Source organism: Schistosoma haematobium (genome assembly GCF_000699445.3).
Source record: "Schistosoma haematobium chromosome Unknown HiC_scaffold_532, whole genome shotgun sequence".
In the NCBI taxonomy this organism is placed as follows: Eukaryota; Metazoa; Platyhelminthes; class Trematoda; order Strigeidida; family Schistosomatidae; genus Schistosoma; species Schistosoma haematobium.
This window is the reverse complement of record NW_026137144.1, coordinates 1-24,075: the sequence shown is the minus strand read 5'-3', so window position 1 is coordinate 24,075 and position 24,075 is coordinate 1. Positions and strand designations below refer to the sequence as shown.

At 35.8% G+C, this 24,075-nt stretch overlaps 1 protein-coding gene across 1 annotated transcript; it reads right to left on the bottom strand.

The window, feature by feature from the left end:
• Positions 1-212: 212 nt before the first annotated feature.
• MS3_00011005 (uncharacterized protein) lies at positions 213-3,490 on the bottom strand (the record flags this gene model as incomplete). Its single annotated transcript, XM_051219412.1, has 2 exons — positions 213-453; positions 3,228-3,490. The coding sequence occupies 2 exons, from the start codon at positions 3,488-3,490 to the stop codon at positions 213-215; spliced, it is 504 nt and encodes a 167-aa protein (XP_051063920.1).
• Between the last annotated feature and the right edge of the window lie 20,585 nt (positions 3,491-24,075).

Here is a 24,075-nt window from a genome sequence, read left to right as displayed (position 1 = left end):
CAAAGGGACGTGTTTAAACGCCTCAGACACCTCACAAGTTGAGGTTTGTAACTAATTTAGTGTATTATTCAATGAAGAACCGCCATTGTGGACACATCGTTGTTTTGCGAACTTCGATTTTGCGCGTATTTCAATTGGATGACGTGGACGCTTTGATAGGTTTAACATAGAATCAACTGTTAAGTGAATAAGCACATACTATAGTAATACATTTAAAAAGTATACCTCATTCTGGATTTACGACGATCTGTATTGAATGTGATCATATCAATTGCAGAATTGTCATTGATTTGATATAAAATGTTCTCAGCTGATTGCACATTATTATTATTATCATTATCCATAGCATTGTTATGATCATGAATGTGTCGAATATGTCGAAGTTGTATTGATTTATTCAACGCTGTTGGATTTGAAAATTCATTCCATCGATATGTTTGTTGATTTATAATCCTGAATGGACAAAACCAATTAAGATGAGAGATAATCAATAGAAAACTCTGATCATTTAATATGTATTGGTTCACGTTGATGGAATCAAAGAAGAGATCAATATGATCTTAATTGTAAACATAAGCTGTGTAGACTTCAAACTCTGCCTGCAGTCCTTCCGAGGGCTACTGTCGGTCCCAAGTTCGGATAAAAGAGGAATGCTGGGCATGGGGTTAGCGACCCCATCCTGTAGAAAACTAACTTGCTAAAAATTACCGCCAACCCGAAAAGCAGTACAGACTAAAGTTGATAAATAATATAAAAGAATTACCAATTACGAATAACATTTAATTCAATATTTAGTGTAAAGTAGAAAAAATCACCACAACTGTGCTGTTGTAACACAATTTCTGTCATTTCACTCATCTCTAGGTATATACAAAATCAATTATGTGGTTTCAAATCAGGTACACCATACCTACTGATATAGTCGAAGTTCAGTAGTCACCAACTACTTGACTTTAAATGAAGCTAGAACAAATATGGATGTAGAATATTATGAATTCACTATTGTTGTCGTGGTTCCTCATCATCAGCTGCTTACAACCAATTTTGTATTAGAATTTTACATAGAGGTAAGATATAGGTATGGAACGATTGATAAAAGTGAATGTAAAGAATTGGAATGACGTTGGTTATCAATGATAACTATATATATGTGCGAGAACAGGTCAGATGTTATTTGGTGTTAGAATCGCCCTCAAATGCCCTGATATGGCTGAGAGTGTGGAGAGTCCGCTCTCCCTCTCGAAATGCTCTCACATGACCACGCGTATATAGCCTCTGACAGGAAAGTCCCACTCACTACCTTCTCGTCGTTGAGGTGTTGTTTACGAAAATGAGAGGACGAAAAGAGAATGTCCAACTCTTCAACCGGTCACAAACCAAATCAATGGTGCACATTGGCTCAAGTAACCTGAAGGAACAAATGGCGTATGAACCAATTGTTGGTCATGGTTACCATATGACTGCATCTCCTTACGATGCTCCACTGCTTTGTGGATCAAACCTTCAGCTCGAAGGCTCGAGGTGTGGCCCTCTAAGAAAACCATCTGCTTCGGTTTGGGCACCCGTGCAGTATCACAGCCCTCCAACAAATCAAATGAAATTTGTGTGGCGCATATGTATTTTGTGCCTCCTTGTAATTAATGTCTATGTGTTAGAATCAAGGAAACAATTAAGAATGGGTGCTGAAATAGTCGATTGGAGTTCAGAGACAGATAAGATAAATTGTGTGGTAAATTTTAGAAGTAATAAAGGGTTTACATAAGATTCATGGAAATAAAAACTGAAGTTATACCAACATAGAAAACCAGGAAGTACTGGATAGCCGTCTCATTCTAAAATGGGATTCCTCAGCAAAGTGCATCCATGACCCCACCTTGAGAGATTCTGACCCAGGACCTATCAGTCTCGCGCGCGAACCATTAACCTCTAGATTACTGAACCAGCCGACATACAAAGGTGTTTATGTCTAACTTCAACCAATCCACGAAATTCAGCGATACATCTACCATCGTCATCAGTGAGTTACTATCTCACAACAGACCTGATTGAAATTCACTGGTAACGGCTTCTCACTAGAACTCCAAGAAATACCTCTTGAAACCAGTCATTAGTGAGCATATGCTGATTCATATCAGAAAGGTGTTTTTGTAGATATTACAGTAATTTCAATGGTTGTAATCCTGTGATCATTTTAGTAAGTAATGAAAGATTCATGGTACTAAAACTGATAAAGTGGATCACGTAATGATTGAATAGAATTTGAAGAGTTCACATAATTTAAGAGAATCAATTCAGTGGAAACTAAACATTAACAAAATAAAACTAACAACCAAAGACCCAACAAAACAAAACAATAAACACACATACACACAGAAGGGATTACCAGGGTAGTAATATGTTTATTACTAACTCTTTTTTGAATACAAAGATGCGGTCTTAGTTCTTTTTTATCCCGATCGCTTCAGCATAATTTAAAAAGCATAAGAGATATCGATGATATGCCTGGTGTCAAGTGAACATCGAGCTATTGCACTGTTTGGAGCCGCAGTCCTTCTCAGCCTCAATTTCTTTGGAACATCCTCAGAAATGCAAACATGTAATCTTCTCTCGATTCTTCCAATGTACGTGCTTTGACATGTACATGTAAATTGGTAAATGCGATTGGAGCTACCGCGATATTCCTTTTGTAAATATCACTTAATCGTTTTAAACCTGATTGTTCTTGCACTTTCATACTAATTGCTCTTTGTTCCCGTTATTTCCTCTTTGATCTTCTTAACATTTTGCTGTCTGACATTCTATTCTTGACTATCATTATATACTACTTATGTCGATATAAGTACCACATATCACAATACAAAAATATGTTCTTTGATGAATAAACTTGAATCGATATTACCAAATAGATTAGATTACTGATCAACTGAAACATTGACAATAAATAGAGAAGGAGTTATGTGGAGATTTTAGAAATTTCACTGGTTGAAATCATGAGTCAATTGAAGTTAGACCACTATGGAAAACCTGGTGGCACTGGACGGTCCTGAGTCTAATTCGTGCGGGAGGCGAGATTGTGGACGCACACTGCTGAAGAGTCCCAGACAAGGTCGAAACAACCGTCCAGTGCTACCAGGTTTTCCATGATGGTCTAACTTCAATCGACTCATGATTTCAACCTGTGAAATCAATCAAGAGTTTGTTTTGTTTCTTTAAATGTTATCACTTACGATTTAGGAATAATTAAATTATTCACTTGAATATGACCATTTTCTTTCATTAATTGAACACGTAATTGATCATAATGTAATTTCATTGGATATAAATGATCCTTTCTTTGATTGATAGTCAATAACAAATGGTTACGTTTTGATTGTTCAATTTGTAAAGATTTCATAGTCAATTGTGTTTCATCTGGACCTAAAATACTGTTTATATGAAACGTGAATAGTAGTGTGTGTATATAGATTGATTCATTGAGAAAATTATTCATTCGAGTTTTATATTCATTAATGATAATCAATAAACGAATAAATATCATCAGTTTAGGGGTTGATGAGATTGTTAAATTTTGATCCCGCGAGAGGGATCGTATATTCACACTGCTGAGGAGACTCACAATAGGACGAAACGGCCATCCAGTGCTTCTAGGTTATCCATGGTAATCTAACATCAATCGATTCATCATCTCAATCAATAACTTAATAATCTCCACAACCCCATCCTGATCATTATATCCTACCTAATATGAAACTTTTTATCATTGTACATTAATGACTCCTCAATGATTTACTGGTCTCATTCTTATGTAAGGTTTGTATGTGTATTCTAGTTTGAAGAGTTGAAAAATAAAATCTCTACAGGAAACCACATTTGAAACTTATGATAAAACGTCTGTTAAGCTAAGTGAATTGAGTTCTTGATAAATTATACCTAGGTCAGTCAGTACTCATCATAATTAGAGGGAATCGACAAGCGAATTTCAATTTAAGTATCTTCTTTATTCATGGTTATCAACAAAAACATAACCGCCTCCTGTTATAACTTGTGGCCTGTGTGCCTCTTTCTGTATATATAACCTAATGATAACGCCGAATGGAGAACAGTGATTTATTGACCGGACCAATAAAGCATAAACCCCGTACGAGGAGTTTAAAGTCTACATTGGTTCTGCATCCTGTCCAGCCCTGAATGTTAAATCCAAAACACAAATATCTGTCTTTGAAATATGAATCATATAATTCAAACATAGTGGGTTTATATACAAGCCAAACAGACCACATCGCACAATAAAATAGAAAATAACATTTATACAAGATCAAGCCAAAAGTAGCTGTGAATGTGAGAGACTGTAATTAATAGACAGGGTTTAATTCAAGGACGGTACTCACTTACTTACTTACTTGCTTAATTACGCCTGTTACTCACAATGGAGCATAGACCGCCGACCAGCATTCTCCAACCCACTCTGTCCTGGGCCGTCTTTTCTAGTTCCATCCAATTCTTGTCCATTTTTCCCATGTCTATCTCCATTTCCCGGCGTAATGTGTTCTTTGGTCTACCTCTTTTCCTTTGACCTTCAGGATTCCATGTGAGGGCTTGTCTTGTGACGCAGTTGGGTGCTTTCCTCAATGTGTGTCCTATCCACTTCCAGCGCTTCTTCCTGATTTCTTCCTCCGCTGGGATCTGGTTTGTTCTCTCCCACAGTTGGTTGTTGCTAATAGTGTCCGGTCAATGGATCTGAAGTATTTTGCGTAGACAATTGTTGATAAACACCTGTATTTTCTGGATGATGGATTTCGTAGTTGTCTAGGTTTCTGCCCCATACAGTAGAACTGTCTTGACATTTGTATTGAAAATCCTGACCTTGGTGTTGGTTGACAGTTGTTTTGAGTTCCAGATGTTCCTCAGTTGTAAATATGCTGCTCTTGCTTTGCCGATCCGCGATTTCATATCTGCATCAGATCCACCCTGTTCATCAATGATGCTGCCCAAATACGTAAACGTTTTCACATCTTCTAAATCTTCTCCGTCAATTGTGACTGGATTGGTGCATGTTGTGCTGTATTGTATCGGAGAATCTTGCTTTTCCCTTTGTGTATATTGAGAACTATTGCTGCTGAGACTGCTGCCACACTGTTCGTCTTCTCCTGCACCTGTTGTTGCGTTTGGGATAGAAGGGCCAAATCATCTGCGAAGTCTAGATCATCCAACTGCATCTTAGATGTCCATTGTATCCCGCGCTTCCCTCCAGACGTTGACGTCTTCATGATCCAGTCGATCACAAGGAGAAAGAGAAAGGGTGAGAGTAAGCAACCTTGCCTAACAACGGTCTTCACTTCGAACGACTTTGTTAACTGTCCTCCATGCACGATTTTGCAGTGTAATCCATCAAATGAGTTCTGTATTATCTTGACTATCTTCTGAGGCACGCCGTAGTGTCAAAGAAGTTTCCATAGTGTTGTTCTGTCCACGCTATCAAATGCCTTTTCGTAGTCAATGAAGTTGATGTAGAGTGATGAATTCCATTCAATTGATTGTTCCACAATGATCCGTAGAGTTGCGATTTGGTCTGTACACGATCTATCCTTACGGAATCCTGCCTGTTGGTCTCGAAGTTGGGCGTCTACACAGTCCTTCATCCTGTTTAACAATACCCTGTTGAAGACTTTTCCCGGTATTGAGAGAAGAGTGATGCCCCTGTAGTTATCACACTTGCTGAGATCGCCTTTCTTCGGTATTTTTATTAGGAGTCCTTCTTTCCAGTCTCCTTGTACTTGTTCCTCATCCCAAATTTTGCTGAAGAGAATGTGGAGTATCCTTGCATTTGCCGCTACGTCTGCTTTAAGTGCCTCTGCTGGGATGTTGTCCGGTCCTGCTGCTTTGCCACTCTTGATTTGTCTGATGGCCATGCTGACTTCTTCAATTGTTGGTCGGCCAACATTGATTGGGAGGTCCGTGGGTGCTGCATCGATGTTGGGTGGGTTCAGTGGAGCTGGTCGATTCAAGAGTTCTTTGAAGTGTTCTACCCACCTGTTTTGTTGCTCTTCAATGTTGGTGATTACCATGCCTTCCTTGTTTTTCACTGGTCGTTCTGGTTTGCGGCGATTTCCAGAGAGTTTCTTTGTCGTGTCATACAATTGTCTCATGTTTCCTTCTCTTGCAGCCTTTTCCGCCGTCGTTGCTAAATCTTCCACATATTTACGTTTGTCGGTTCTGATGCTCCTTTTCACTTGTTTGTTTATTTCCGTGTATTCAGCTTGTGCTTCGGCTTTTTCTGCTCTTGTTCGGCTGGTATTGATCGCTGCCTTCTTGTTCCTTCTTTCTTGAATCTTATCCAGTGTATCAACAGCGTTCCATTCCTTGTGGTGGTGCTTCTTGTGACCCAGGACCTCATGACATGTTGAAGTGATTGCCTCTTTGATCCCCTTCCAGTTGCTCTCCACAGTAGTTCCTTCTCCATTGAGTAGATCATGAAAAACCTGGAACTTGTTGCTTAGGACTATCTTGAATTTGTTGAGTTTGTTTGTATCCTGGAGAAAGGCCGTATTGAACTTTTGTGATATTGTCCGCCCCATTGTCCAGTGCTTCTTGAGTTTCAATTTCATCTTGACGACCAGCAAGTGATGGTCTGATGCTATATCAGCTCCTCTCTTGGTTCTCACGTCCTTTATAGTCCTCCTGAACGTTTTGTTGATGCAAATATGGTCGATTTGGTTTTGTGTAGAGTGATCCGCTGAAGTCCATGTTGTTTTGTGTATGCGTTTATGTGGGAATATGGTGCCGCCTATGACCAGCTTATTGAAGGCACATAGATTTGCAAATCTCTCACCATTTTCGTTTCCTTCTCCCAGTCCGTGTCGTCCCATTATGTCTTAATATCCAGTGTTGTCCGTTCCAACCTTGGCGTTGAAATCTCCCATCAGAATAGTCAGGTCCTTTGTTGGGCACTTCACGACGATTGACTGCAGCCTATTGTAGAATTGATCTTTAGCGTCTTCATTGTAGTCGTTGGTAGGCGCATAGCATTGGATGATGTTCATTGAAATACCCTCTTTCTTTGTTTTAAACAAGTGTTTGATGATCCTTGGTCCATGAGATTCCCATCCTATAAGTGTAGTAAACGTGTCAGTGACTTCATGAATTCGTGTCATGTGTTGGTTTAGCCGCCTCTAGTTTTCTTCCAACCTAATCCTACACCATAAAACATCCCACTTCGAGGCAGTCGGTGGTTTGGCATACAAAGCACAGTTCCCAGTGAGCTCAACTGATAAAGTTTCACTAATTCATCAATTGATTTGGCACCCTTACATAGTACCCGTTTACTAACAACTGGATTACTCACTCAATGGTACCAGGATATACTATCAATGCTTCAAAGACACCTATGATCAAATTCTTGTGACAATAATATAATATATATAATATAATATAATAATATAATATAATTACATAAAAAATTAGTGACATATTTTCATAATTAGATAACTCTAATGAATAAGAGATATATTGATATGGAGAGCTAATCAGAAGTAGACCAAGGCGAATATCAACCGATGGCAATCACAAGTGACCTGAAAGACATTTTCATTTGATTTTCTGTGGAATGGATCAATTTCCTAAGGATTAGAGTGGTATATGTACTAGTGGAGTCAGAGCATATGGCGAACTGTCATCTGATTTTGCAACATCAAATGGTGTCTGTGAAGGCTGTCCACTTTCTCTATTTTTGTTTACCTTCGCCATAGACCAACTGAAGGAAATAACACCATCGTCGATTGAATTCTCCGGCATTGATCTCTTTCCTAGAGGTCCACTTATCGACTCACTATACGCAGATGATATCGTCTTGTTTGGTGAAGTCACCTGGTGATTCCAAACGAAATGAACGAGCAAACGGCGATCGTTTCACTGAGATAAGAGATGTAATCAGCAGTCCGTTTCTTTGAATTTAGCTGTAGCTAAAATACAATGTGATACATATATATGTCTGTTACCAGTGTTTGGCCAGCTGCAAACGTACCATACATTAATGCACTTCTCTGATACACAGTTGAACAACATACATTTACACGTGCACCAGCGAATGAAAAACCATGAAGATTGGACACAGTGAGTTTTATAATTACCACACCAGTGATTGTTTTCACTTGATTTTCCTTAACGGAAGTAGTAAACTTCTATGACATGAGAATTCTAATCATTTTGACAGTCACATGAACAGATTATTACAAAGCGAAATATTTTATTCCAACTCAGATTTATATTACACCCACTAGACAGAATAGAGTATAGACACTACCATATGATCTCATTATGAGATGGTATGAGGTGATAATTGACAACAAAGTATGATCATTAGTGTTTCTATAAACAAACGAGGTCAACAGAAATATGTTTGTTAAGAAAATGCACACGTTGATTACATTGATAATAAAGAAGTAATGAATTCTACTGTGAAATGTTATCGGATATAAGAGAAATGATGATAGGACGTAGTGTGATGTTATATTCAATGCGGTGAAGTGGACAGAATTCCCGAATTCTTAAATCATATTCGTAAATGCACACAGTTCAGAGGTCTTTGTTTCATTAGCGAGAGTGAAATTTATAAGAAGGTCAGTGTGTGCTTCTTCGATCTCTATTGGACTCAACAAAGCTGGTCTATTCAAGAGTTGTTTATCGACTCACAATACGCATATGATATAGTCCTGTTTGGTGAAAGCAGTGATGAAATGCAAATTCTTTTGTTAGCACTGAACAACAATGTCAGAATGTCTGAAATGATTTCCGCCTTCTCTAAATGCAAATGATTGACTTGAAGAAAAATTTATGTGAATTGTCTAGTCACAGCAGTTTCGTGTAACTGCAGTTTTCTGTTGCTAGGTCACAAGCTCTTACGAATTCACTTAATCTGCGAAGGAGGAGAAAGACTCTGTGACCAAAGACCAATAAGCTGTACATTGTGATGCACCCCAGCCCCGCTAACTAGAAGAACAATTACAAGCTTGGAATCGGGACGTATATTCTGCAAACTGCAAGAAACCAGAGACAATAATAATCATAAATCAAAACATATATATACAGCACAAAACCGTCCTTGGGGTAACTTACCAAGTAGCATACTGAAAGACGCATTGAATCAACAGAATTTAAGATATTTCCCAACTGGAAAATACCACATGAAGGTGGCAAGAGCGCTTTTCGCCCGAAAACAAATAAATTCAAATTTTCTTAATAAAATTAAAAATGAGATCCTTTTACATGTGAGTTCTGGGGACCACCACTACAATCATTTGAAATTAATTGGTGAATGGATACAGTGTTTATTCACAGCTGGAGCAAGACCATCTATGAATTGACAACCAGAACATTTGCTTCCACTTCATCTTCTTTTTAGAAAAGCAGAACTAATAATATGCGAAATGAGAATTTCACTCCGTTTTGATGTCAGCCAAATAAACAACAACCAACATTCATATGACACCCACGATACACAATAGAGAATACCATATTATTTATTGATTAATGAGATGCAATGAGGTGATCAATGATAAACAAAGTATGATCACAGCTGATTCTATAAACAAAAAAGAGGTCAACACAAATATGTTTTGTTCATTAGACAAACACGTTGTTTACACTGAGATTGAAGAAGGCGTAATCAATTTTACCTTGAAAATGTTATCGGATGTAAAGAGAAATGATGATAAAACGTGGTGTTATGTTATATTCATTACAATGAATCAGACGGAATTCGTAATTTATCTTTGCACATCTTATTCCTCAATGCCTACCATATACAGGTTTGTGGTGTTTGTATGAAGTAGGTTTGAAAATTGACAACTCGTGAATAATCACTTCATTAGACCACTCTATCTACGATTCAATGAATATTGATTGAGACAGTAACTGTGGAATGCTAAAATAGTTAACTATTTCCATACATTCATACATACACTCTCGGCCATACCACCAGGGAATTCGGCAACCTTGATTAAATATCACAATCATTGCATTGAATACTTCATTTGTGAATTTCCATCATTCATCCATCACATTCTGCATGATTCTTCCAGTCCACACTCTCTTTTTTCCCTTTTATTCTCCTCAACTCGATCTTCGTAACATTCCGCTGTCTGGTTTTTCACTTATGATCGGTGTTACAAACTACTTATATCGATAGACAAAAGTAGTATACACCACAGCTGTATGATTTTTCATTCCACGTTACTCGTTTTCCCCGTTACTAAATTATGTTGAATAGTAGTTCGATTCGTGTATCATTCAGAAGACATTGGTGTTATGCTGCTAATAGGATTCAGATTCTGTTAGTTTGCTTTCCTCAACAGTTCCGAATGGAAATAATTCTGATCCTAACTGCATTCAGAACTCAGTATTGTAGATGTTCACGAATTGATCTGGAAGATTTCTTAGAAGGTCTATAGCGGTATATATGATGAGGGTGCTATCAACATTGACGATTCGATGAACCACAAAGTAGCAAATATTTATTTTTAAAGTGAAAATGAACATGATGTCCGGGATCATCATCATCCCCGTCTACTTGAAATATAAAAGTAACAAACATTATGTTGATTATCATAAAGCTGTCCTTTCAGTTACTTGATTTTTGACAATCACATTACAATTCACTACATAAGATGATGTTCAACATTACAAACTCTGATCAAATATTGAGATTATTGAGAGAAGAACTGTTGCTCAGAAGGTTGATCTTGTATCTTTTCAACTTACTTATTGATTAGTTGCTCTATAAACATGGTCTCTTCCATGTTCCATATGCCGAGTACTTGACTTCTCTATTGGAGCCCAGGCGATTCAACTCCACCACAGTCATCTTACATCATCATTCATTGTTCATCTGTGTTACTCAGTACAATCGCTTTGTTATTACTGTAATAATTCACATTGCAACTCCAAACAATGATATTTCCATACATTTTCCGGTCAAATTATTCCATCACTAAATATCTATAGATATACTTATAATATAACATTCTCAGTCAAATAATTTTAGAGTAAATTGGATAAAATTCACACCTGACATGGTCAGTAAAGAAACCCTGAATCAAAAACACGATTTATATGGGTTTAAAACAGGAGCTATACTACGGGTACTCAACATAACTGAAGTCACCTGGATCAACTCCGCAAAAACCGAACTAATATATCCAGAAGAGATATATCCAGTCTCCATGTTTACCGTGGTCCACAACTGAATCACCAGACACCTAAAATGCATGTTATGAACCTATTATCCCAATTCTCTTTGTGATTATCTCTTTCTCAATCCACATTGATTCGTTTTCTTCGTAATTACCTTGACCTCTAATCTAAAAAATATCATCTAAAGTAAATTAATTCAGAGCTGCGAGTTATGAAAAATCTTTATTTAAAAGAATTGTGACTTCTCATGGTTGTTTGGAAGTCACGAGATCCACATGTGTCAGATGTTGCTCAAAATAAGAAGATAAAACATATCACAGTTCACGGTATAAATGAAACCCATGTATTGCATACTGTGCAGAAAACGTTTTACATTCACAAAATATGCTGTTATATTATGGTCCTAAGTGAAAAATAAACAATCTGTTCAGATTTATCATTACTACTACTACTACTACTACTACTACTACTACTACTACTACTACTACTACTACTACTACTACTACTACAGTACTACTACTGCTACTAATACTACTGCTACTGAACGGTTGTATCATCCTAGTCTGGGACTCTACATCAGTGCACATCCACGATCTCGCACTCCATGAGATTCGAAAAACCTTTTATTAATATTTTTAAGGCCGCCCCCAGGAAATATCAGTGAGTAAAAAAAACTTTTTTTTTAATAATATTTTTTTTTTGGTAAGTACTTTAAAAAAACCTATGGGGTCCTGGTGGGAGGCCCCCTCCAGCGAAATTCAACCAGGTCTGTTGTCAGATATCAACTCACTGAAGACAATGGTGACGGTGGGGCAACTTCGTGGATTGGTTGAAGTTTCAACATGAACACTGTTGGATGCCGGTCGGCTCAGGGGTCTAATGGTTAAGCGCTCGCGTGCGAGACTGACAGGTCCTGGGTACGGATGTCGTGGTGGGCGGGATCGTGGATGCGCACTGCTGACTAACGGCCGTCAAGTGCTTCTAGGTTTTCCACGGTGATCTAGCTTCAATCGACCCATAATTTCAACCAGTGAAAGAATTCATTTCATTAAAATAAAATTTAAACATTAAAATGTGAATTTTGGTCATCTAATGAAAACAGTGTGTGGTTCTTTAATTTTAACCAATCAAATCAAAACTATGCACGTTGACAACCAACTCACAGTTGGTTTGTTTGTTCATGAAAATATGAGCAATAATTACTTAGTTTAAAATATTGTTAATCCTATCCAAAACAGTTTTCATCAATAAGGGGGGTCAGGAATTTCAATCAACTATGGATCAATATCAGACTATATTACCTCAATACGTGTAAGAATATTGCATAACCATGAGTTCATCTCCTATGACGATTGGTTAATAATTATGAAATGAATTTATGAAATTTCATCATCTTAATGGTCAATTTGAATTATCCAATCTGAAACATACAAATACTTCAAAAAAATTCTATATAAGACTCAGAACGTTCTACCAACGTCTAAAACAAGAAAATGATGTGAGTGTTGACTGTACACCTAAGTCAAATGATTGTATTATATCCATTTCAATTTGATCTAATGAGATAACATATTGTTCTATTCATTTGAACCATTTCAGGTCTACATTTTCGTTTGGTCAGTTGGTAACGATCTACTCGATCATTGTCCTCACATCGGAATCTTTCAACTGTCATGAATTGTGTCAAAACTTTGATTTACGTAGTGAAGGAAAAGTAATTTTCGAAACTGCTACATATAAATATGTAAGTGATCAGTCAATTTGCATTACAAATATTCAGTCTCATTTTTATCACTATTCCCAGTTCATTCGCCGTGATCAATCCCTCCAATGATTAGTGGAAATTTTGCGAAATTGGTTGATGGGGTGAGTTAACGACATTTTCCAACGGAGATGATAATCTATATGTTTGTATATTTCTAGAAAATAAATCTGAACTTCACTTTCACATTTTACGGTGCTGATGTTCGCACATTCAGTATAGATACTTATGGTAAGAGAATTCTTTTCCTCGAAATAAATTTTTATTGACTCACATTACAATTCCATGAATCAAAGTCGTTTTCATTACTTCAATAGATCAGTTTGAGCCATTTTTTGTTTCACATTCAATACATCTGCTAGTGTATTTCCTTGTTCAAAATGTACCGTTGTAGTAAACTAATTACAGTTCATGCAATTCATTCTAGTCTCCAGTGAATTTCAAAGTGTTTCATTCATTCACTATGGATTATCAATCAAATTGCATGTTTTCATTTGATAAACACAGGTACAATTTTTTTAAACGGAGAGCGGGATTCAAGACAAATTTTCAACTATATCAGGGATGTTGGGTGTGAAGTTGAGATTTTGAATGGGAGTGAGTTCTTCTATTATTCAGAGACGTGTTTTTGTTTTATGTTTTACATTACTCATTTTTATTTTACATAAATGATTCAGCATCTAAATTGATTGTTACATGAGAGCTAGTCAGTACACAGTGATTATTTTATTTGTTTGATCTCATGCCCCAAAAATGTGTTCACAACATGTATTCATTACTGTGAAGGGAAAATGTTAAATAAAACAGTGATTCACTTTAAAGTAGACACGAATTAATTGAGTGGAAATAATAAACCAAACGATGTGAATGCCAAGGAGCAAATTATCTGCTCTTCAATCTGTTCAAACTAACATGAAACTGATATTTCATCAATACGACACTTCTTGATAGATTGAGCGAATCAAGCTGATCACAGATGCATTAATGAGCAATGTTGTGTGAGAAATCAGTTTAAATTATTGAAGCACATGAACTATCAACGATTTATATTTGATGTCCTCCAAATTTATCTGTCACTTACTTGGTTCTTAAAAATGCAGTCCCTCTTATCCACTGTCGTTGAACTATTGGATATTGAACACACTCTTAATTATCATAATCGGTTGATCATGAAGTTTGAACTGATGAACCACCTCAAACATCCAATCAACTAACAGTCACGAATAATGTGCTAGTACAACATGATTGATTTGAACTGAAACACCGAAAATATCAAGATGAAGGGTATTTATTTAAGTCACTTAACGAAATTAATGTCATTGGGGTAGCATTCCCGGGCAATCATTAGTTCAGTTAAGAGAATACTGTTCAATTGGAATAACAGAATTTCACAAAATGATTATGTATGTTTATTGTCGAATAGATATTAATGGTTGTTTAATGAGCCAAATGATTACAAGCCCAACTTTTCAGAACGAAGATCATCGAGACTGTCATTTAGTTGAATTGGTTCACTTCAATCTTGAAAAGGAAAATCATAACTTGTGTTCATACATATTTTGTGTTAGAAAAAATGTATCTTTATTGAAAGAGGTTAATATTCATCATACAGATACATGAACACAAATTTATTTTACTTTCATTATTTCAGAGGAATATTTTGCTGTCAGAAGGTTATGTCCTATAAACATTGATTATAAAAGTATGTATCCATATCCATGATTGTTTGATCTCATGTGAACTATTAACACTTTACATCATCATCATCATTGATTGTTATTACTCAACTGCTGTCTATTCAGTTTGAGTAATTGAATTCGTCTTTAAAAAACTTGACGAAAGTATTTTAGCATGACCATTCTACGAAATCAAAGGCTAAATACACATAGAATCCATCGATTTGCCATACATATTTGAATACATTAGGTCATATTCTCATTTCATCTGTAGATAAACGAATATAGAGATTCATCTTCATTGACAGGTTTCAAACGAACATGATGACAAGTTTGTACATATGTGTTCATCGGAAAATCATTTCTGTATACATCACATTCATCTGGATATTCATTCATTATACGATCATTCTTAACTTTTATTCTTTCAAATTAAGAGATCGTTAAAACAGAACGTATTAAGTGTATTCACTTCTCATCTTTAACACATAATGTGGATTATAAACGAACATACAAACAAACAGCAGCTCATGTCACTTAAGCCGAGAGTCGATTGTATCAGCTGAAATACAGGAAATATTCCACCAATATGAATACCACTCCAACTATCAGATCTAATTAGAAACTTGTTGATTTATTGTTTGAATATGAAAACTAAACAAACTAAGCATCTGATATTCATTATGAAGGATACATGCTTATTTCATCTACACAACATTCACACGATTATTTTCATTACGAGAACATTTGAGATAACACAGTAAATATCTGCTAAAATCTGATCCCACTGTGTGTGTAGGCACATACAATGTCACATCTAGCAATGACATGCTCGACATTATTCCTTGAAATTTTAAATATCGATAGTTTTCTTTTCTGCAGGTGATACATTCAAGGTAATGTACCTGATACACTCGAATGGGAAGATATCTTTCTATTATGAGAACGTAAGTTGCACAAATGAATGGATTATTCTATTATTTCATGCATATCAGTACTGTCAAATACATCGAAATATATTGAAAAGGATAAACCGATACCAGCAATTTGTATTGTGCATACAGACTTTATGAAACTATTCGTAATCCGTTCATGACACAGTTTATTCTAGCAACTTTAATAAAATAATGAACAACAGAGAAGTGATCTAATATGTAACCAAATTCTGATACTTTCGAGTCAAATAACGACAAAGAGTGTATGTCAGAGTTCTGTACGTGAACGGTCATTTTCAGACTTCCACAGACCAGTTGTTAGAAAAGTTCATAATTGAATATTTCGAGAGAGAGATGTTGTTAAAATCTTGATCGCTTCTCACATTGTATTCGTTCGAATGTCACTAATTAGAACTTTATCGATTTTTAATACGATAAATACTGGATGACTAGAAATGGCTGGTGAGATGATAAATTTTATGAGTGTTGAACTGAATCCGTCTTGTTTGTTTCGAGGTAATCAGAACAAATTGTGGAATGAATACTGTTGAGAAATGAACGGCAATTGATATAAGTAGGCACATAAACACAATTAAACAACAGAACAACCAAATTCACGTTCAGCGACATTGCAGTTATTCACAATCACAATTCTACCAATGGACGTAGATATTCATCTTACTATGTATAGCCTCATTTCATAATAAATAGACCGTTCATCCAACTTCACTGAAGTTGTCGACTGAGGTGAGTCAGAATACCTTTGTAAATTAGATGGAGTTCATTTCTTAGGGAAACGAGGGGTTCAGTATGCTTACTGTGAGTGTAATTAGTTGTCTTTGAATAAGATAATGTGAATGACGACACATTGCTTCAATGTTTGGATGGTTTTGATATAGTTGGTTGTGTATTGACAGATCTTAACTCAGACTTCCATTACTTATTTTCAGATTCCTGGAGGACTTAAGGAAGGCGATTTTCTATCGGGCATTGCTTATTATATCGGATGTAAGAATCGAGGTAAGAAATGTTATTTGCCTTCTAATTTACACTGACTTATATGAGTAGTCATCTGTTAGCATGATGTCGCCTTCTGTTTGTACACGATCATCACCATGTCAACGTGAAGATTTTCTGTAATTTATAATGGTGTTTCTTACAGTCTACAATATTCAGTTGTTTTCTGTATGTACAATAAAGCGATGGAAGTGTCGTTGAAGTGCTGAGGAAAATTGTGTGAAATAGAGTCTGAATAATTTAGGCAAACTCACTGTCCTAATGTTACTGTGTATTGAAAATTCAACGTCAATTTGGTATTTAGAAATCTTGAAGCAACATTCAAGTGTCACATGTAATAAAAATTCCTAATCTAAACTCATCCTGAAAATATTTGTTCTCTTACGAATTGATACCAAAGTATTTGTATCCTAAATCGAACAACCGTCATCCTCGTTTATATCGCAAAGCAGATTTGAGTTGTTGTGATTCAATCGGAATCGTATTGTTTTGTCGTTTTGTGCTGAGCTCTATCAAAAAGAACTTCAATGATCCACGACAGCTGACGCTTGTCTAACTTGGTATATCGATTAAAATAACTAGGATGTGTGAATGTCTTCATCACGAATTGGCGGATAGGTATTTGGAGAGGACCTCTGTATAGTTTTAACGATCAAGACAGGAATATATGAACGAGAATACTAGACAGACGATATATCTACTCATTTACTCACTCACCCACTAATAGACAATCAAACTTGCAGCCTCTCAATATTGACAATTTCTGAAACAATTTATAACGAGATAAACATGTTTTTTCTGTAGATGTTGCACTGACACTTTAGTGAAACACATCAGCAATTTACCCATATCATCTTTCATTAAGTGGTTGAACATCGGTCACTTCCAGAACATTAAGCGATGTAGAGCATATTTAATAAGGATGTTATTTGACAGTCATTTTATCTTTAATCAGATAATAAACAGTTTCTTATTTTGATTGCCTCTTAAATGAACAAACAACATGTCATATCCAAAATGGTAATCTGAATTTTAACTGTCTTCTTCTGTGCAATTAATTACAATAGGTTATTTAGGGCCTAGTGCAGATGTTCCTTTTGAATGGATCAGAAATGGAACGCTAGTGGAATATGGAGTTCTCAAGGGTTTGTCAAACCTTATTTTATCAGAGTTGACTATTTTCACACTTGAATGCATCACCTTCGTTTCATAAAATTGGAAATTTCAAGTATGATTTCACACAGTTATTGAATGATATCAAGCCATCAGTCTCAACTGACGTTACACCAAACAAAAATACTGAGGGTTTTCACAGTATGGAAGCCTTCTCTTTTTCCTGAATACGTACAGTGAATAACCACAAACATTGATTTGTTCATCATGTATTAAACTATTGAGATAATATTTCAACAACAGAGAGAATCATTCCATAATCTGATGTCCAGATCGACTTCAATATTCGTTGACTAGAATATTATTCATTATCGACGAATTTTCATGATCCAACTAGTCCAATGTGCTAACTTATGACACACAGAGTAGAATGTAGCCACATAGTTTGAAACTTTGTATCACTGTAGATTGATGGAAATCTCTTCAAGGAAAATCTCAACAATGAATTGAGAACCAATGTCACTATTCCTCTATGGTTCGATTGAATGAACATAATGGAAAATGAATTTTCTCTCTAAGTACAACTGACGTTCGTGCATCGGCTTCTAAATAGTCAGTTAGAGTGAAATAACAATGTTATTCTCCATTTTGCATATGTAAACATGGTATACACGAAATATTTCAATAGTAAAGTGGAAAGAGATTCGTTGACCGTCTAGCGTGTACATTTCTTTTCTAATATTAACAGTCATTGACATCCGTGACATTCGCCTGACAAATTTCATCGTTCAACATGCAACGTAATCTTATTTAATTCCAACATGTTTTCAGGAAATGTGAATCACATTGCAGGTGTATTGAATTTCGGATTGAGCAATGTGATGACAGATGCCCAGAGAATGAAACTCTCATTTAATTCCGAAATCGCCATCATTGAATTTCAGTCACATTTGTATTTGTAATTCATTTATCTTTTGTTTGATAACTTGAAATGCAATCACCTTCTTCTTCCTTTCACTGAAGATTGTCCAAATCATCATTCAATGGAAGCATGTCATGGCGCAACACCAGATACAACGTGTATTTGGTGTAAATCAGCCAATATATGCACTACCAGCAATGATGAGCATGTTGATGTCTTCGAAGTAAATGGTTGCCAAAAAAAAGTAAGCGATTGATAGACTTCAAAGATTGTTCTTAGCATTACGATATTCCAAATTGCAATCATTTGTATTGTTCGAATTAGTAGTGATTTCTACTGTACCCTAAGTGCATAATTCAAAGTAACTTATACGATATTGAAGCACATATGAATGCTATGCTCTATTTCAATGTTCATCTTGCTGTGCTAATGAGGTATGGCAACCTGGACCGATGCACATATGTGCCTGGTCCTACGTTGTAGCTGACTGACTGACTGACTGATTTCAATGTGGAAAGTTGTTAATTCTTTAGCTCATAGAATGTGTAGTGATTCCCGATGTTCCATTTGAAACCGTATATCCAAGTGAACCGTTGAAGAATACAGATGGTATCAGTTTGAATGATAAAGCGTAATCTGTTTAAAATTGTGTAACATGTTCGGATAATGGGTGAAAGTTGGTATTCCCATTGTTTAAGTACAGATCAAGTATTTGTGATTCCTTGTTGAGAAATGTGTATCCTAAATGAATTGGTTCAGTAAAGCCGTCAGTCATAAGTTTGTTGAGTAATGTATAGATTGTGATAAGATGTGACATCCAGGAAAAAAAATCTCATCACTCAAACAAAAGTCGTCGGTTAGTTGTTGGATAGTGTGTACTTATCACATTGTGCAAGTGTAAATTATGTAACTACTTGTTGATTTCACTTCTCTCATTTTAATACTGACAATGGTGTATAATGAATGATGAAATATTTGATATTTAGTTATATTCTCACTGTTTCTTTCTTCTGAAGAGCTCGGTTGTCAAGGTCTCCACTGAACCAACAACTCTAGCAACTACTGAAACTGATCTAGGAAATGAATTGAAGATGACTAATCCAAGCACTGAATCACATTTGGTAAATATTTGATATTTTTGTAATCATTATACTATTTCGTTCATTTCAGAACATGACCACAGATACAACTGTAGACATCGGAGAAAGAAAATCACCTCAATACGTGTACATCGTCGTACCATTAGTTATATCTTTCCTTATTGTTTGCATTGGCTGTGGTATTTGGCTATGGTTCCACAGAAGGAAGAGAGTTTATCCATAGTCCCCACAAACAGCTTGTCAATTGTTTTCATTAAGTGCACTTTGTTATTTTCATTTTCGTATTTTATGAAATACACTTTCTATTTTGTTAATCATTTCAATACATTGAAGATTGTTTCATGGAACTGCATATCACATTGATGATTGTTTACGTAATGTCTGATGTCATTTTTTTGGTGGAATATAATTTTTTTGTATTTATGTCATTGTTTTCATTCAATGGAAACATGGGTAATTTCACAAGAGATTACAACATTGCACTTGTCAATTAACAGTATCGTGTATATATGATTATGTGGCCATTGAAATCAGTCAAGAGTCTGTTGTAAATGTCCATTTTCTTAAAGTGTCAATACTGAGAAATGTCACTCGAAATTAACGTGGTTCATTGTTTCAAACTAACCTGTCGAAATGCGGCATCAATATTTAACAAAGCACCTCAATCCTTCGTTATTTGAACTAATTTTAGATGGTCTTGCTGATACTCAAGTATGATTGAAAAAAAGATGTAGAGAGAATGATGAACTAGTAACGGTTCTGTCGTAGCATTGGCAATAAGATGAGGGATTTGAAAGAAACATACTGAAGTGTTTGCGTCAATGATTGATCCTGTGATTAAACATAACTTGGCTAATAATCGGTCCTATTCTCATGGATGTGTGAGAAACTAGTCGACAAAAAGTCATTTGCATTACGTGTTCGAATGTTCTCGTTGGTGTTTAGGACTGAAAAATGTTCAGTCTTTTCATGTTATATGTGAATCATGCACGAGCGTCTACGATATTGCCATAAGGTCACAAAAATAAAAGCGGAGTTTTGTTAGTGGCCAGCAATGAAATGCATGACACTCATCATTTCGTCACGTTTGAGACTCGTTAGCTAGCTGAATCTGCATCACAGAATTGATATGTCACTGCTTTACTCATACTCGATATTGTTTATTTCAAACATCGTCACGTCATCCCCTAAGCTACTCAGTCTGGATACCCACTGGCTCCTACAAACAACTTCAGTGTAATATATATAATGAGGTGAACAAAGACATGATAAATATTTGTCCTGTGGCAGTCTGCATTCCCAAGCGTCATTTCTTCTCCGTGATGCTGAGTGCTTGAAATATGAGAAAAGTTGTCAGATGATGACATGTTAAACTACTGTTCATTTCGTTAATGAGGATTCGAAACCCCGTTATTAAATCTTAATGAGATTGGAGCATTTATTGATAATAATCCACATCTAATCATGATGTTTAAGGTTGTTTCTTCCATATAAAAGGGCGATTATATACCTCTTTTGGTTCGTTCCATAATCCGATTGTTGACAAACGCAGTATACAGTTTCGTTATTTTATACAAAACTTTGACTTTACAAAGTCACAAAGTGAACCTGCTTTCAATAGCTTTCAAAGAAGATTCCGATGCTTTGATTGAAAATTTCATGGCTGATTGCGTTAAGTGCTGTGAATGGATAAGAATTCATTCTTCAACGATGAATTCCCATCTGTTGAAGCTAACGCACACCACAGGTGATGCTGCAGATATGTTTAGTCAAGCTCATTGTTCTAGAGTGTGCAGTGAAGCTGATTTGAAGTAAGTCCTTGTTCGGATTCTTCTGGATAGACGTTGATCAGATTTGACAACGACTATCACTCTTTGTGGTCTATTCAAATATAATTCACTTCCATTTGGTTTAAGTTGTTCTCCAGCCACATTTCATGAAGTGGCCCATAATGTAGTCAATGATCTTAAACGTGTTGATGTTTGTCCAGATGATCTCAATCATTATGGTTTTCATAAAATATCTCACGGTCAATGACATACTACTCTCTTCGTAGTCTGCTTGAGAAAAAAATCATCATTAAGTCAAATGAAGTTTCATTTTATGTGTTTGGTATTGAATGTCTTAGATATTAAGCTGACATTTATGATTCTAGATCAGATATGAGGCGATAGGCTTCGCTTACAATTTAACCATCTCTAAAAACCCCTACACAATCATATTAACCAGCAGGTGCTGATCATTATTATTCGCTATTTTTTCTGATTTTCTTTATCGTACAAACTCTCTTCATTGGTACTTGAGGTATGTAACATGGGCAATAAACCCAATAACCTAACAGAGAATTCAACAGTTGGTTTATGAGTACAACGAGTTTAAGGTTGTACGGTTACTTCCCCAATCGAAGTTTCTTCAAAGCATAACATTATTCTCAGACTGATGTACCCATCTTCATATATTGAGTGATATTTTAGCAGGGATCCAACACTGGACAACATATCTCATAATGATGAAATAACCGCTTCCATAATGAGCACTCAGTTCATCATTCGTAGTGTGAAAGAACTAGTTTTGTAAAGTATCACAGCGTTTATCCCTCCAAGTTTAAATAAACATTTCTAAACTGATTACTTTTGCTCTCAACTCTTCTCTTTATCCAACATTGATTTCACAAGTAATAATTCGTTTACACAACATTTGTCACTGATGTTTTGAATGGACTAATACCTCCTGAAAGATCCATTTTGATGGTTTTGTGTGCGTGTGTGTGTGTATGTGAAAATCCCTCCATGTATACATTTGTAGTTTGTTCCTATTGTTGTTCGTTTAGTTGTACATTTTGTCATACTTTTTGATTCCATTTGAATTGGTCATATTTGTATTTTATTATAGTTTTTATTTTTCTTACGCCTTCACTAAGTTTCTGTGTTTCTTGCTGAACTGCATTTATGTTCTGTTTACTTGATACTAAGTCTTGACAGCAGCCATATTGGTTTGTTCCTACTTTTGATTATGTCGCTTGTATTGACTAGAATCTTTCACTTTTGATTGTGAATTGAAGCACACCTCCAGAATTCAAAACACTCTGTGTTACTAAAGCAATCAAATAGTATCTTTTGAACGAAACTGTGCGTGATCCAACCCGACAGGATGGAATAACATTGTTGTGCAATACTCCTGAAAGCTTTTGTATGGAAATTATACTGTAGTTACATAAAAATTTAGTGACATATTTTCATAATCAGATAACTATAATGAATAAGGGATATCATGATATGGAGAGCTAATCAGAAGTAGTCCAAGGCGAATATCAACCGATGGCAATCACAAGTGACCTGAAAGACATTTTCATTTCATTGTCTGTGAAATGGATCAATTTCCTAAGGATTAGAGTGGTACATATAAATGAATGAGTACTGATGATAGTTTTTCTTCATTAACACCCCAGCGAATGAAAGGCTATGAGGATTGGACACAAGAGTTTTATAAATACCACAACAGTGATTGTTTTCACTTGATGTTCCTTAACGGAATAAGTAATCTTCTATGACTTCAGAATTCTAATCATTTTGTCAGTCACATGAACAGATTATTACGAAGCGAAATATTTTATTCTAACTCAGATTTATATTACACCCACTAGACAGAATAGAGTATAGACACTATCATATGATCTCATTATGAGATGGAATGAGGTGATCAATGATAAACAAAGTATGATCATTAGTGTTTCTATAAACAAACGAGGTCAACATAAATATGTTTGTTAAGAAAATGCACACGTTGTTTACATTGATATTAAAGAAGTAATAAATTCTACTTTGAAAATGTTATCGGATGTAAGAGAAATGATGATAGAACTTGGTGTGTTGTTATATTCAATGCGGTGAATTGGACAGAATTCGCGAATTCTTAAATCATATTCGTAAATGCACACAGTTCAGAGGTCTTTGTTTCATTAGCGGGAGTGACATATATAAGTAGGTCAGTGTGTACTGCTTTGATCACCGAAGGACTCAACAAAGCTGGTCTATTCAAGAGTTGCTTGAAGTATTTCACCCATCTATTCCTCTGATCTTGGATCTCATTGACTGACTTGACTATTTTGTCCTTTACCGGTCACCCTGGTTTACTATATTTTCCTGCCAGTTTGTTTGTCGTTTCGTATAGTTGTTTCATGTTTCTTGCAGCTACAGCTTTATGAGCTCTCGTTGCTGGGTCTTCCACGTACGTTTGCTTGTTTGCTGTAAAGCTCCTCTTCACTTGCTATTTTCCTTCCGTTTATTCAGCTCGAGCCTTGATTTCTTATGTTATTGTTCGGCTGTTGTTGATTGGTTTCTCCATGTTTCTTTTTATTCTGATC